A 16,923-nucleotide genomic window follows, 5' to 3' on the forward strand; every position below is an offset into this window, starting at 1 on the left:
CAGCGCCCAAACACACAGCACTCACTCAGCGCCCACACACTCAGCACCCAAACACACAGCACCCATTCAGCACCCAAACACTCAGCACCCGCTCAGTGCTGAAACAGCACCCAAACATTCAGCACCCAAACACAGCACCCAAACACTCAGCACCCAAACACACAGCACCTAAACACAGCACCCAAACACTCAGCACCCAAACACACAGCACCTAAAAACTCAGCACTGAAACACACAGCACCTAAACACTCAGCACCTAAACACTCAGCACCCAAACATTCAGCACCCACTCAGTGCCGAAACACTCAGCACCCAAACACTCAGCACCCACTCAGTGCCCAAACACACAGCACCCAAACACTCAGCACCCAAACACTCAGCACCCACTCAGTGCCAAAACACTCAGCACCCAAACACACAGCACCCAAACACTCAGCACCCACTCAGTGCCGAAACACTCAGCATCCAAACACTCAGCACCCGAACACACAGCACCAAAACACTCTGCACCCACAAAGCACCTAAACACTCAGCACCCAAACACTCAGCGCCCACTCAGCACCCAAACAGTCAGCACCCAAACATGAACCAGGTCACCTGACTGCCTTGTAGGAATTAAAACCAGAGATGTGCCCCTGCCCCATGTGCATAAACTAAGGGCTCAGTCACTGGGCGGCTGCCCTCCCCGTCCAGGGCAGGTGGACAATGTCCTGTCGCTGGGTGGACACTGCACATCTTTCCCACAGGATCCCTCCAATGGAGACCTCTGCTTCATTTGCATTGCATGGGGAGGGCAGGGACCACGGCCCTCAGTGGCCGGCACACTTGGCAGGTGTTCTGCAGGTGTCTGCTGCGGAGTGGATGAGGGAGGGGAGGCTGATGGCTTCCAGGAGACTCTCCTGTCTCTGCTGCCCTCCACACCCATTCCCTCCACCTGCGGCCCTCAGGGAAGTGCTCTGGAGGGGCCCTGCATCTGAGCCCTCTCTGCCCCACCATCTCACACGAGGCCTGGACGTAGACTAAGGCCACGGCCATTCACCTTCTGCAGGGAGCACGTGTGGGTGAGATGCTGTGACGGACAGGCTGAATTACAAGCAAGAATCGTGAGCTGAGCATCTGTGGGGAGCGCAATCCTGGTGGACGGGGCACCCAGGCAGTTCTCCTTCGAGAAGCAAGCCCCAAAGAGTGGGATGCCCCAGGGCAGATTCTGTGTCTCGGCAGTGAGCGGACTGAAAACCCCTCACACTGCTGTGAAATTGGACACCACTATTTACAGAAAACCAGTCTTTTTCTGGAGGTGCAATGAATCATGCTCTTCTACATTTCACTGTCGTTTTTATCACCTGGATCTTTAAGGACAGGCTGAGAGCCTGAAGCTCGGAGATGAAGCCAGGTGTGTGTGTGTGTGTGTGTGTGTGTGTGTGTCGGGGTGGGGGGGATTCCACGTCTCCAGCAGGTGCAGCTATTTGCCCCTAAAGCCTCTGGGGGCGAAGCGTACCCCCGCAGCAAGGCCGGTCCCTGGAGGCTCTGCCAGCATCAAACATGACCCCTTCTTCCTTGGCTCAGTTTTAGTGTTTTGTATTTTAAGTTATTGGATCATTATATTAAATAGAATAAATTGGAAGATCCTAGCTGAGTGAGAAGGTGCTAACGATGTACACAAACACATACTTTGAATAAATATAACAGCAAATTAAATTTTCTCTGAATTGGAGTTGACCATTTGTATTAAAAGCTGGGGAAAGGTCTAAAATAAAAACTTTATTTTAAAAGATGGGGATAAGTATAAATGGTAACTGGATGAAGGATTCAGGATGGAGGCTGTTGAATCTTTTCGTAAATTATTCAACAGTAAGGTAATCCTATAGGTTTCTATCTAATATGAAAACAAAATTGCTCATTTTCTGAGCTGACCTGGATGAACCTAGGAACAGATACGTGTGTGACCACAGCATTGTAGTCTAGAGATAGAAAAATAGTTCACTGGTTTCTGAGTTAATATTCTTAGGGACTAACAAAACAATCACTGCATATAGTTACCAATACAGCTAAAGCAACAGGGCATGCTGGGAACTTTGTAGAACTGGGTACTTTGGGGAACCCTGTTTGACAAACCCTCCCCAAGTTCAAATCACCTTCCTTAAGGTCTGCTCCAAGCCACACCTATCCAGCTTGACATTATATATTTAATTTCAGAGGAGCTGAAACCTCACCAATTACACTTGTCTGACAGTAGCCAAAAAGTAAACACAAGTTTATATAAAAATATGCATTTGAAAGTTTGCTTGTGTCTCTGTGTTAACAGATGAAGAAGACTTTAGAGCCGGAATCAGAGACGCTGGACCGGGTGAGGAAAACAATGGGCATGGACCCTGTTCCCGCGGATGTTCAGACACAAGTGCTCAGGACGGTCGCTGCTGTGTGCGTGAGGCCGTCGCTCCTAAAACCAATCCTAAAAGCGCAGCCGTTTGGGGACTGGTCCCCTAGCAAATGGTCCTCTAGAAAGCCTGGGAGAAAATACAGGGAGAATCTGCAGACACACATCCAATCACACCCCCACTCCAGAATGTACAATAATCTCCACGAATTTCACAGGAAGCAGACCTGGAGAACAGGCGTACACCCAGGATCCTGAGATTGGACTCGAATGACATTTGGGCGGGGACTACTATGAAAATAGGACAGTCTGTTGATTGATTGATGGGAACCCGCTCGCTGTCTCTCCCACACTCACCCCACAGCTCAAGCCAAGCCCCAGAACCTCCCCCCGGCTTCTCGGCGGACGCTAGCAAAGTTCTGCCAAGGTTCTGCCCAGCGTTGGTTGCATTTCACCGATTTGGAGCCGTGTGAACTGAGCTCCCATCAAGAGTGGAGGAGTATTCGGGTTGTTTCTCTGGTCAACTTGTTAACCAGATCCCTAAGGACCAGGACCCTGAAGGGGCGTGCATGTTTACTTTGCAATCAGTGCAAAACCTCACTCTGCAGAGGCAGAGAGTAGAGGGAAGATCACTGCAGACCCAGCTGCAGGGACACGGGAGGTGACCGAGTAAGAAATGGAGGGAGGCTCCCAGGCAGGTGTGGATGCAGACACCAGGCACCTGCCACTCCCCCTCGAAAACACAGCCCTGTGGCAACCACCACCGAACTACCCATTCAGGCAGAAACGGTCAGTCGACACCTCAGCCATGGGACCTTCACCCTGTCCTGAGCATCACCACATACGACCCACTGATTACCAAGAGGAGAGGCACCTTCTCCTGGGGAAATCTGGATGCCTCCTTGGCCGTCTGAGCACACGACACCGCCCCAATCACGGGACACACGGACATCCTGGGCCTTCACGGGCTGCCCCAGAAGCTCACCCACCAGGATTCCCGCCGCAAAGGACCACGTGGAACCTAATTACAAGGAAACCAGATGAAAGGATATTCCACAAAGCAACTGGCTTCAACCCTTCGCAAATCTCAATCTCACAAAAGACAGAAAGCAAAACAAAAACCAACAACTGGGTGGATTAGAGACAACTGAGAAGGGTGGACAGTTGACGTGGGCGCCGTCCTTCACTGGACCTGGATTTTAACAAAATACAGGGAGGACATGACGGGGCACGTGGAGAAAGCCCCATGTGTGGGCGTCCAGAGGGCGGTGTGGCCGCGATGCTGACTCGCCTGTGGTTACGCAGAGGGTGACTCCTCTCAGGGGACACCATTGTCAGCAATCCGGGATGAACAGACACGATGGCAGAGCCGGCTCTCACCAGCAAAACGTGTTTGTGTGTGTCTGTTTATGTGATGTGTGTATATGTGTATATATGTGTGTGTTTGTGTGTCTGTGTGTGTGTGTCTCTGTGCCTGTGTGATGTATGTCTCTGAGTGTATGCATGTCTGTGTGATCTGTGTGTGTTTATGTGATGTGTGGGTATATGTGTATATATATGTGTGTCTGTGAGTCTATGTGATGTGTTTTGTGTCTGTGTGATGTGTCTGTGTGATGTGTGTACATGTCTGTGTCTCTGTGCGTGTGTGATGTGTCTGTGTGTTTCTATATACACACACACACAATGGGCACTTTGTCAATGGCCACAGCTGAGGTTTGTTCACTGTGAGACTCTGCCAAGTTTTCTGTAGGTCTGAAATTTTTCTGAACTGAAAGTTGAGAGGAAAAAGACAGGAGGCTGCTGCAGCTCACAGCTCTTCTCCTCCATGCGTGGGGCAGCTGCATCTCCCTTCCCTCCTGATCCAACCTTCACTCAAATGCCTGAGCCACCGGGATGCAGGAGCTCTGACTCCGTGCAATGAGCTCTAAGCTGAAAAAAATAAACCAGGCAAATAGTCTCACTCCAGACATCAAGGGGAGTGAAGAGCAGTGCTGGAGAAGCTCAGCCAGCAGTCCCCGGCCTCTCACCGGCAAGGCCTGGCTCTGGGTTTATCAGTCAGGGAAGCCGGCGTGGCCTGCAGGGTCCTCGGCCCCACACGGAGCCTCGAGACACCTGGTCCCAGGAACCCCGGGGCTCCTTCCTCTTCTCTGCGAGAAAAAGCCGCTGAGTGAGCCTGGGTCTCAGAGCTCTTTTTCTGTGTTTATCTTTTAAAAAAAATGTTTCTACGTTTAACTGACAAATCATGATTGTATCTACTTACAGGGCACCCAGTGATGTTTTGCTGTAAGTATCCTCAGTGGAATGATTAAATCAAGCCAATTAACCGATCTGTCACCTCACCCACTCACCAGTTTTCTGTGCTGAGAACATTTAAAATCGATTCTTTCAGCACTTCTGAAATTACATTTGGTGTGGTTGGAATGTTCGTCCCTACCAAACTTCGAAACTCGTGGCAGCATTGGGAGGCAGTACCTTTCAGAGGCAACTGGGTCAGGACGGCCCCACCCTCACGAATGGATTCATCCATTCACGGATTCAAGGATTAATGGGCTGTCGTGGAGGTGGGTGGGGACCTGGTGGCTTTGTAAGCAGGGCAGGCAGCCCTGGGCTGGCCCACTCTCCCCTCGCCAGGTGAGGTCCTGCACCGCCTCAGGACCCACCAGCAAGAGGGATCTCACCAGATGCGGCTCCTCAACTGCAAGGCATGAATTCCTTTTCGTTGTAAAGTACCCAGTTTCAGATACTCTGACATATAAGCAGTAGACCTGGACTAAGACAACCTTGTTATTTACTGTGTTGCCTCCGAGGTCTTTAGAGAGAAAAGCAAAGTGGCTCATGCCGCCGTTACTGGACCCTTGGATTCCATGTTCCAGGAAATACACAGTGAAGAAGGGCTGGGGGCCTCTGATCTCCCACCCCTGCTAGATACCTCAAGGCTGTTAAAGCCTCGGTTAGGTGGGAGGAGCGAACCTTCGGATGAAGGGTAGTCGTTTAAATAGACGCTCTCAGCGTCGTGGAAGCCTCTCGGGCTGCCTCCCCCTGCAATATTCTGCATGACCAGCCCCGCCCAACGCCGTGGCCCTTGGACCACCGGAGTAGGGAGAGAGCTCGGGCTTCAGAGACAGAAAGGCCCAGGCCGCCCCCAGAGCCGCCCCATCCCGTCGGCACGTTCCCTCGTCGCCCCGAAGCCCAGCTCCTCCCCTGTAATCGGCGGTTGATGAACGCGCAGGGTGCGCTGAAATGCATCTGCCACAGCAGATGGTGCATAGGAGATACCCTGCAGGTCCTGGTCCCCTTCCGTCCCCCACAGTGGGGCTGTGCTCACCTGGGCAGGTGCATGCTGCACACAGCAGCCGTGTTCTGAGAAAGCTCAGCCACACTGGGAAGAGCTGGGTCCCCCACCCCCATGTCGCCACAGTTATGCAGCGTGCATTTCAGTTCCCTGCGCTGGGGACGGTCTTGCCTCTTCAGAGAGGGGCACATGGACCTGGCCCTCTCTCCCTCGGCAGCCAGCGCTCTAGCCCCTGACCCCAGGGCTGCTTTGTGTTCCCAGGGGAATCTCCTCGCCCCCCTCCATCTGGACAATTCCTCCTCCCGTCAGGCTCTCACCAAGCATCACCTCCGCCGGGAAGTCCTCCTGGAGTTAGCACCGCTCCCACCGCCCCCCAGCTCCCACCGTCCCCTCCCCGCCCCCACCGCCCCCTCCGGCCCCCCGTCCCCCGTTCCCCCCACAGCCGCCCCCCGCTCCCACCGCCCCCCGTGCTCCCCCCGCCCCCACCGCTCCTCCCGCCTCCCCGCTCCCCCAGCCCACCCCCCCACTCCCACCGCCCCAGCCCCCACTGCTCCCACGTCCCCAACGCTCCCACCACCCCCTCTCCCCGCACCCCCGCCCCCCCGTTCCCCCCCGTTCCCCCCCGCCCCCACCACCCCCACAGCCAGCTCCTCCGCAGGGCCCCAGTAGCTGGCACAGGGGAGGAATCGGGTCGCGGGGCCGCATATACAATCGTACTTTGCCAACGTTAAGGATTTGCTGGACGACCTGGAAGTCCGGCGTCCCTCAGACACCTCGTTTTCTACCTTTCCTGCACACACACTGCACCAGTGTTACAGGAAAAACAGAGTTCTGGCCCCACGCAGTCTAAAAATCAGATTCACTTTCTCCAGCCACCTACTTGAGGATCTAGATTAGTTTGATTTAGGCTAGCTCTAAACATGAATATATATACTCTATTGCAAATTCCCAAAATGTGAACACACACACACACACTCACTCTCACTCACACTTTCAGTCACACACACACCCACACTCACACCCTCACAGTCACACACACACCCACACTCACACCCTCACAGTCACACACACCCACACACTCACACTCTCTTGCACTCACACACTCCACACTCACAAACTTACACAGTCTCACACCCACACTCACACCCACTCTCAGTCACACACACTCACTCACAGTCTCACACTCACACCCACACACTCGCACACTCACTGCCACACACAGTCACACTCACACTCACACACACACGTGGTATAGTGGAAGAGGGTTAGGTTTTGCAACAGCATTTTATAAGAGATGCTTCTATCTGAGGACCGCACAACTGTCTAAGGGAGAAGAGACGTGAGTTGGAGGAGGGTCTCGTCTTTCTGCCGTTGCTGGGTGCGTTGAGCCCCTGGGTGGGTAGCTGTGAACATATCCTGCTCCCACACGCCCTCAGCATCACATGGGTCTTGCTCTGGATTGGGCGCCTGGTTTTAGGAACACTGGATTTTGGCTCTTCCAATGTCTAATTTTTCTATTCCAAGCCATGCTGAAGGCATCCAAAAAAGAAAAAAGAACACCCCAAATTAGGGAGAGCTCAGCTCTTAAGACAGCACATATGGTGGCTAAAAATAGCCCCAGATCATGGCACATTATGTAAGCGCTGCGTCTTCCTCGGTGGCCGAGCGCTTGGAGGTAAAGTCTCTGCCGTGGGCTTGCTTTGTGGCACCCGCAGCACCATGAGCTGGGCACCCTGGTGGGGTTGGGCAGCTGGAGCCTGTGCCTGTTTGGAAACCTGCTTGAGGGCTCAGCTGGCCTGGGCTGTTGCTACAGTGCTAGTTTTCCCAAAGCCACTTTAGGTGGAAGCCTAGGCCAGCCAAAGCTCACTGTCAAGGCCTGGAGCCCAGGGGTTGGCGTCCAGATGCCCCCTGCAGGCACTACTTGGTGTCCCCACATCAGGTCAACTGCACCATCTCCAAAAAACTGAACCAAGACGCCCAAGGGGTCATCCCTGGTCTGCCCTCTCCAGGGAGTGCGTGGCCCATGGACAGAGCCTGGGGCATCCTCCCAGCCCCACCACCTGCCCCTTCCCCAGGGCAGAGACCCTCGCCCCTCCTGGTCTGCCCAGGACCCAGGCTTCGCCGTGTCCACAGCTGCCCTCACTCCCTTGACCAGTGACCCTCTGAGACTCAGCACGTGCACAACCAGCTCCTATGACAGTGCCACCACCGCCCGCCCCCCAACCTCCTGCCTCCTTGGCCTTGTGGCCCACTTCTCCTTCATGAAACCAGGGCTGTGAGCTCCATGTCTCCTGGCCCATCCAATGTCCACCATCATCATCTCCTGCCGGTTGCTCATGCCCCTCCTGCACCAAACCCTCCTGGAGGCAGCTGGGCTCCTGGGCAGCAGGGGCCTAGGGACAGGAAGACGCCCTCTCCGGGGTCACAGCCCAGGTGGATGGGGCCTGGCATGTGGGGCCTGACTCTGGCCCCTCCCCATGGCTCAGCCACCCTCCTGGCTGCTCCCTGTTGCCCCTGCCTGTGACCCCATTGTGATGCCCCTCAACTGTCCTCACCCAGCTGGCGGTGAGCCTTACTCATTTCCTCCCTCACATCCGTGATGCCCGAGCAGTGCCTGGGACAGAGAAACGTCTCAGAACGTGCTGACTACACAAACAGAGTCTGTGTATTAATATGACCATAAGCCGGGCGCAGTGCCTCACGCCTGTAATCCCAGCACTTTGGGAGGTCGAGGTGGGTAGATCACGAGGTCAAGAGATTGAGACCATCCTGGCTAACACGGGTGAAACCCCATCTCTACTAAAAATATAAAAAATTAGCTGGGCATGGTGGCAGGTGCCTGTAGTCCCAGCTATTTGGGAGGCTGAGGCAGGAGAATGGCGTGAACCCAAGAGGCGGAGCTTGCAGTGAGCCAAGACAGCGCCACTGCAGTCCGGCCTGGGCGAAAGAGCGAGACTCCATCTCAAAAAAAAAAAAGAACATAAATTCTCATAGCAAGAAAGCACTGGCGTTCAGAGAGAATTCTGGGATTTTGCTAGAAAATGCTGGCTTCTGTTACTTCCAAACCAATATCAGTCAACTCAAGAATTAAAGGAAGGATAGAAAAAGCCATATTTTTATGGTGTAAGAGTCAATGCGAAAATAAAAACTCAAACACTAACTGTTCAGTTATGATGTTCACAAGACAGAGCTTTCAAGATGAGCCAACCTGCTTAAGAAATTCATCCGATCACACACTCGGTGAGCAGAACAGGACACTCAGCAGCTGAAGATCGACGCCTAAATCACGGGTCTGTTGTGGGCTGCTTCGCTATCCTGTAGCGTGACCTCGCAGAAATACTTTGCTTTTAGAAAATGATTTTTTGTATTTCTTAAAAAGTACCTCATATCTGGTGAGGCTCTTGTCATCTAACCCAGGAGTGACTGATTAATCTGAGACACACATGTGGTGATGCGTGTGCGAGGGTGCTGGGGCACACGTAGTGAGGCGTGAGCAGAGGGGCCGGGGCACACGTAGTGAGGCGTGAGCAGAGGGGCCGGGGCACACGTAGTGAGGCGTGAGCTGTGTGAGGGACGGGCTGTGGCAGGCGTGTGAAGATGCAGGAGCCTGGACCCCATGGGCATGAAAGGCACCCAGGTGCGTCCTGACACCGCAAGTGCCCTGGCAGGGAGGCCGACTCCTGCCACCCACGTCTTGCTAATAGCAAGTCATCCCGATGGTTGGTTTATATCAGCAGCAGAAAGTGTGAAAGATGTGGCTGTAATGGTGTTGTCTGTTCTTTAAACGATGATGTGCCTGCTGGGAACATTGTGGGACCCCCCCAGGACTGATGTGTGCTTCCCAAGAGTATCTGTTGTCCGTCCATGTGTGTCTGACCCCGTGGGTTCTTATGATTTAATTTTTGGAGTTGCCTATGACTTCATGTGCAAACTTATTTAAAACGTACAATAATTAAAGGCACACGTTGCTGTTAGCTGGTGATGGCTTTTATCTAAAGAACTTTCTACATTTCTGGGGATACTTGATATGGATGGGATTTTTGTCCCCTCCAAGTCTCATGTTGAAATGCGATTCCCAGTGCTGAGGTGGGGCCTGGCGGGAGGTGATTAAGTCACGGGCGTGACCCCTCACGAATGGCTCAGCGCCATCCCCTTGGTAATGGGTGAGTTCTCGCTCAGTAAGTTCACTCGAGATCTGGCTGTTCAAAAGTCTGGGACCTCCCCCTTCTCTCTCGCTCCCTCTTTCACCATGTGATGCCGGCTCCCCGCTGCCTTCCGCCACGACTGGCAGCTCCCTGAGGCCTCCCCAGAAGCCAAGAAGATGCAGGTGCTAAGCCTGTGCAGCCTGCAGAACTGTGAGCCAATTACACCTCTTTCTTTATCAATTACCCAGCTCAAGTATGTCTTTATAGTGACACAAAAGCAAATGAATGCAGTGTTAAAACAAAGGAAGACCGATTCTATACATGTCTCCTTTTTTTGGAAACATCCTGAAGCGTTTTGAATTATTTCAGATAACGATGCCATAGGCGGTGTGTGCCAGATTGAGGCAGGGTCAGGAACGGGGATCAGCCGCGGCGAGGGGCAGAAAGGTGCCATGGGGTGCAAGGAGATGCCTCATCCTAAAGACTTAGGTAAGAACCAGTGGCTCAGGGAGAGGCTCACCCCAAAACGATGAAGGTTGTGGGCATCAGAGCAGATATGGGGCCCCTAATTCTTGTAAAAGATGAAGGAAGGAGGCAATATGTGGGGAAAGGAATGACTTCTTTCACTATACCTGGAATCTTGGCGCAGCAGCCAGCAGCCACCGAGAGGCTGGGGAACCCAAAGATAGTCTGAATGCAGGACCCAGGAGAGGCCAGGAGAATCTGACTTCATTGGGGTTTGGTGCTGGGGAATGCTTGGAGCAGTTGTGCCATCACAGCTGAGGACCCAGGGTCCCAGAGCCTGGGAGGGACGGGCTGTGGCGGGCGTGCAAACATGCAGGTGCCTGGACCCAGGCTCTGGGTCACCTCCTGGCAGACAGGCAGACTTTTTTGGTCCTTTGGCTGCAATGAAACTTGGACTGACAGGTGGGGAGAGCGAGCGTGGGTGAAAAATGCTCCACGCCAGGGTCATGCATACGGGTGGGAGCTACCGACAAAAATAAGACTTGGGGGCTTCTGCTGGCTTAATCTCTTCCCTCTTAAATGATTACTCTGGGTTAAAACCAACAGCAAACCCAGCTCCTCTTCTGCTACGGAAGGCAGAGTGCAGAATCTGTAAACAGACTCTCGGACGCCAAGGGAGAGTCCTTGGAAAGGAGGGTGGCTACATGCGAGGCTGGGTTACTGGGGAAGGGAGGCGGTGGTGGCTCGCTCAGGGTTGCAGCTAAAGATAGATGGCCCGATTTGGAAAGGAGAAAATCACTTAGAAAAGCTGTGCAGTACCACTTCAAACTTCCAGCCTGGAGCGTCTCTGCACACAGCCCCCATCCTGCCTGGTCAGGACTGCTGTGCTGCTGTGCTTTGTGTAAGAGGAAGTGCATGTTCAATCCCACTGGGGAAGGGAGGTGGTGGTGGCTTGTTCAGTGTCGCAGCTAAAGATAGATGGCCCGATTTGGAAAGGAGAAAATCACTAATGTATAAATATGTAAGAAGCATATTCAGTCCTGAGCATCTCAGACTCGGTGTTCGGAAACACATGGGCTGCCCTGTCTGGGGAAATTGTTTTTCAGTCACACTAGGCTCCCTAAGAGTTCCCTCATCCGGGAAAACTCACACCCAGGCACCAGCGCCTCGGGAGGCCAAGTTGGGGGGGGCCTTGGTGCCAGCCTCCACCTGCCGGGACTGGGCTGTGTCCCACTCAGCACAAAGCAGGAACTGCGGCAGACACAGAGGAAGAGCACCATGCGGTCACGCAGCCCAGGGAGGGGCCGGGCTCAGGGCAGAGCCCCGAGTGGCACTTACTGCGATGCGCAGGACGGACGCCTTCACGGAGGTCCATTTGTCCCGCCGCCGGTCTATCACCAGGATGAATCCGATGCCAGCGTCCTGCAGGCTGCAGTGAGGAAGAGACGCCGCCGTTAATGTGTGCAGGTGGGAAGCCGGCTGCCCACGAAACCCCTCAGAAAACCTCCTGGGAGAGCGATCCACCGTATTCACGCCATTTCTGCAATACCAGATGAGAGGTATGGCACACGGGGGCCCTGGCAGCCCCATCCCCGCAGTCCCAGAACCCGCTCTCATCTACGGAAGGGCAGGCACTTGCGGTGTGTTCTTATTTCTCAGCCTAACACCAACCACCTCGATTCACAGATTCAAGCAGAACATCTCTCCCGAGCTCAGTCATTTGCTATTCCACAGTAAGAGCCGAGTCATTTTCCTTTCCTGGGTGACCAGCTGACTAAACCCTCCAAAGCAGTCTTATGGCGCATACATCACACCAGTCCTGGCATCTGAGGTGCCCGTGCTGGTCCACGTTAAGGATTCACTCGTGGTGGCATTGCTACGGTGCTGGGGGAAAATCCCCAAGACTTCTGAAGATTCCCAAGCATCTGCTGGAAACGGGAGAGGAGGCAGCACTCTCTGCGACAGCCACATCTGTGACAGAGACCACACTTGCGCGTTGTATAATGACAGCCTCCGTCCTCGGATGAGCCTGGTAGCAGAAGCCTGAGTCACAGAGTAGGTGCGGAGAGCCCTCTTCCGCGGGCTCACACTGCAGCCAAGCCAATTGCATGATGCCAGCAGCTGCTACCACCAGCCAATCCAAAGCAGAAATAACCACATGGGCACGCCTAAGGCAGGGGCTAGAATCGCTAATTTCCAAGTCTCTGAACATGTCCTAGGTTTACATGAAAATCAGAATTCCGCAGGATGGAGATAAATTATGCAGTCTGTGGGCGTGCCCGCTTGCTGTGAGCATCATTAACAAGCCAGGGATTTATGTCGAGTGTCTCCGATCCTTCTGACACTCGGATTTAAAGACAGAAACAGCAACTCCCAAGACAGGAAGACGAGGCAGTGACCCCCGAACGTCCATGTGTGGTGGGTGCTGCTGCATCTGTGTCCCTGTCTGCAAATGGCCGTGAAAAACGCCTCATGTGTGGGGTAATTTGATTCAATAACAGCAGAAACCTTCTGGGTGAGTGCAGGAATAAACACTAGGCTGCATTCAAAGCAGCCTTCTGCAGTGGGCACTAGGCGTGTGCACAAGAATGGGGAGTCAGCGACTCCATTTCACAGCTGTGGGGGCCACAGGCAGAATTCGTTTTCTGATCTGGCTTAGTTCTTACGGAGCTAAGATTTTTTTTAAAGTTATATTTTCAGCTGGGCATGGTGGTTCATGCCTGCAATCCCAGCACTTTGGGAGGCTAAGGTGTGTGGATTACTGGAGCCCAGGAGTTTGAGATCAGCTGGGGCAACAAGATGAGACCCTGTCTCTACGAAAAATACAAAGATTAGCTGAGTGTGGTGGCACATGCCTGTGGTCCCAGCTACTTGGGAGTCTGAGGTGGGAAGATTGCTTGGCCTAGGAGTCTGAGGTTGCAGTGAGCTGCGATGGTGCCACTGCACTCCAGCCTGGGCAACAGAGCGAGACTGTCTCAAAAAAAGAAAGAAATAAAGTTGTGTTTTCATATTTCCTTATTTACTTCTTGAGTCTGAGCACTTTGACAACTTTTTCTGAACTGTGAGACACAGTGGGTACAGGGAATCTTACTTCCCGTGTAGACCTGTGTGCTCCCTTGGGAGAGGCACGAAGTTACAGGTTATCCTCCAGTAACGGGCGCTACACGTGCCTTTTCCACAAAGGGACCTTGGATGTGCCAGGCCACGGAGACGGAACCCAGCTCCCCTTCCTCTTGCCCCAGGTGGTGTGGTCAGAGCTGCCTTTGGACTCCAACCCAGGGAGCTGATCCCGGAGCTCTCTGGGTCCCACTCCTCCTAGAGTGAAGGAGAGAAGAGCCCAGAATGATTAATTTCCACTGAGCACATAATCCTCAGACCAGCGAACCCAGTCAAGTGCTTTCAAGTCCTGAAGCAGGGGTGATGCTAGCTAGAAACGCCCCAAGCTGCCCACCTGCAGGCTTGCTTTATAAAGAGCCCCTGCCAAGGGGCTGTGTGTTGGGTGGGAGGGGCTCACCGCCTCTGCGACACTGGCGGACTCTGGCGGGCCCCGCAAAGGCGTCACCTTGGACAGGTGACTCAGCTGTGAACCATCTCTGCTTGCTTTTCTGTAAAAATGAGGATAATCATAGAATCCACCCCCAGTGGTTACCATGAGAGTGAAATGAAGCCACTGAGTGTGCTGTAACCCGCAACGCTGGCTGAGCGGTGTCACTGTTTTTGCAGAACAACAAAGCCTGACTCAACTTCTCCCCTTTTCCCTGGAATAGAGCTCTGATTGGGGTGGAATTTCAGCCTCTGTGTCCGCCCATGAATGCCCCCGCTACTCCACAACAGGCTGGACCAGCAACGGAGACCGTGACTGCTGTGTAAGAGCTGCTGGATGCAGAACGCACCCCCAGACCTCTGTGGCCAAACACATCCAATTATAGCCAGAACGCACCCCCAGACCTCTGTGGCCAAACACATCCAATTATAGCCAGAACGCACCCCCAGACCTCTGTGGCCAAACACATCCAATTATAGCCAGAACGCACCCCCAGACCTCTGTGGCCAAACACATCCAATTATAGCCAGAACGCACCCCCAGACCTCTGTGGCCAAACACATCCAATTATAGCCAGAACGCACCCCCAGACCTCTGTGGCCAAACACATCCAATTATAGCCAGAACGTACCCCCAGACCTCTGTGGCCAAACACATCCAATTATAGCCAGAACATACCCCCAGACCTCTGTGGTCAAACACATCCAATTATAGCCAGAACGTACCCCCAGACCTCTGTGGCCCAAACATATCCAATTATAGCCAGAACGTACCCCCAGACCTCTGTGGCCAAACACATCCAATTATAGCCAGAACGCACCCCCAGATCTCTGTGGTCCAAACATCCAATTATAGCCAGAACACACCCCCCGCCCCAAGACCTCTGTGGCCCAAACACACCCAATTATAGCCAGAACACACCCCCAGACCTCTGTGGTCCAAACACATCCAATTCTAGCCATGGAGCTTCTGCCCTACATGCAGCCAAGCTCATGCCTCACTGCCCACAGTGCCCGGTGCCTCCCACATCTGGCTTCTCACGCCGTTAGGTGCGCGTCTGTCTCACACCCAGCAGTGCGGGCTGACGCTGCAGCCACCAAAAAGGCGCCATGCACGCCCGATGCCACTGGATACCACCTGGCCTGCCCGTGTGGGGCTTCCACTCCCTCTACATTTAAATCTTTGTGTTACATTGTAATGGGAACACCAGTATCACAAATAGGCATCCGTTTTCAATGAGAAACCAAAGTTACCAACAACTAAAACATTTTTTAGAAGTCAAAATTGCAAGTGAAATATAAGGTGTTGTAAATTTATTCGACTCAAAAAATGCATACTAGAAAATCAGTTTCTCAACGAGAAGGATGGACTGGTTTCCAGGTGGTGTTAACGGGGCAGTCACTGTTGCTTAGCCGCGGAAGGTGTGGGGCCTGGGCAGGACGACAGTGCTGGTTCCTCCTGCCACAGCCGTGCTCACCATCGTGGGTGCGGGCCCAGGGCGCACGTGGGAACGGGGTGCGGGCAGGAGGCATGCTTCTTCAGGGATAGAAACTTGTCCTCAGGGGTGCTACAGACCAGGCACTGTGCCAACAGTCCTACAGCTATTCATCAAGCTCCATTGACCATCCCATGAGGCTGGTGCTATGATCCTCTCCAGGCAGAGAGCTTTAGTCACTTGCCCAAAGTCACACAGCTGTGAGCACAGACAGGGGAACCTGGCTCAGATACCACATGTGCTGCCCTTTAGGCCATGTCCACCCTGGCGGCCTCCTAATGTTCCCACCAAGCAGGGACCCAACCCCAGATGCCCACACACCAGCACTCAGCCTCCTGCTCTGCACAGCCCCCTGCCACGACCTTGCCCCCTACGCTCATCCACACCCCCTCAGCCCCATGTCTCCTCTCCTACCACATTTCGGGAACACTGACTGAGAAGGTGCAAAGCCTGGACTAAAAAAGCCTCTGACGTGAGGATGTACAGAGCCCTTAGTGCCTCCTCTACCCATACTGACTGTGGTCACGGAGGCAGGGCCACGTGATCCCCCATACCGACTGTGGTCACGGGGGCAGGGCCACGTGATCCCCCATACCGACTGTGGTCACGGGGGCAGGGCCACGTGATCCCCCATACCGACTGTGGTCACGGGGGCAGGGCCACGTGATCCCCCATACTGACTGTGGTCACGGGGGCAGGGCCACATGACCCCCCATACTGACTGTGGTCACAAGGGCAGGGCCATGTGATCCTTCCATCGTGGCCCATGGCATTCCCAAGGCTGCAGTGCCCAAAACCATGAGGCAGGACCTGGATCTGCTCACAGGAGTGAGGACCCAGGGCTCACAGAGCTCGGATCTATGCCCACATCTGTGGCCTCCTGTGCCTGAGGGAGAGGGTGGTGTGGCTTCTGCCCAGTTTCAGCAGGAAACAGTCCCCAGAGTCACCAGAGGGATGAAGGTGATGGTGCTGGAGGAGTTGGGGTAGAATAACTCAAGCTGGCAGCCACCCCAGAAATGTCCCTCGCACCCAGGGCACGAACACGGCCCATAGACGCCCCATCAGCCACCAACAGTTGGCCTTGGAGGGGCTGCCCTGGCCAGTCGCCCAGCAGCTGAGTTTGAGGTCAACGAGCTCACTTTTGGCCCAAATAAACAAAAAAGGCCCAGCGGTCTCATAAAGTTTCAGGAATGTTCCAACTGGCTGTGTCTTCTGTGACAGAGACCCAAACCGCTCAGGGCTCGAGACCTTGGGAGCCCCATGGTCCCCCACCCACATGGGCAGACAGCCTGCTGGCCTGCGGGTGCAACACAGCTCACTGGACAGCAGCAGAGTGTGAAGGTTGGTCTGGAAGCAGAGGCTGGCTCCTCCCTACCAGTGGGGCGGGGAGAGCCCAGCACCATTGTTCCCTCAGTGCCTGGCCAACTGCCTCTGCTGCGTGGACATGGCGGGGACGAGGAGGATGCTTTGTCCCAGGGCGGGGGCACGTGGAGGCCGGGACACGGGAGGAGCGGCGCTTGCAGAGGGCGGCGGAGCTTAGGAATCAACAGTGCGTGGCCAAGAGGGGCTGAGGGGACATGAGGCCTGGGTGGGAGAAAGGGGACC

At 54.2% G+C, this 16,923-nt stretch overlaps 1 protein-coding gene across 33 annotated transcripts in view; it reads right to left on the reverse strand.

Moving 5' to 3' along the window:
* MCF2L (MCF.2 cell line derived transforming sequence like) overlaps positions 1–16,923 on the reverse strand; it is a 204,822-nt gene that overhangs the window by 38,960 nt on the left and 148,939 nt on the right. For 15 of the 33 annotated variants that reach the window (XR_010115889.1, XM_063618545.1, XM_063618542.1 and 12 more), the window contains one exon: positions 11,618–11,819. Coding sequence is in view for 31 of the 33 variants with exons in the window: in XM_063618545.1 (XP_063474615.1) it covers positions 11,618–11,819 (202 nt within the window). In the remaining 2 variants the exon portion in view is untranslated. The other 18 variants (XM_055245320.2, XM_055245319.2, XM_055245325.2 and 15 more) reach the window with 4 other exon arrangements.

This window comes from Symphalangus syndactylus, chromosome 15 (genome assembly GCF_028878055.3).
Source record: "Symphalangus syndactylus isolate Jambi chromosome 15, NHGRI_mSymSyn1-v2.1_pri, whole genome shotgun sequence".
NCBI classification, from domain to species: Eukaryota; Metazoa; Chordata; class Mammalia; order Primates; family Hylobatidae; genus Symphalangus; species Symphalangus syndactylus.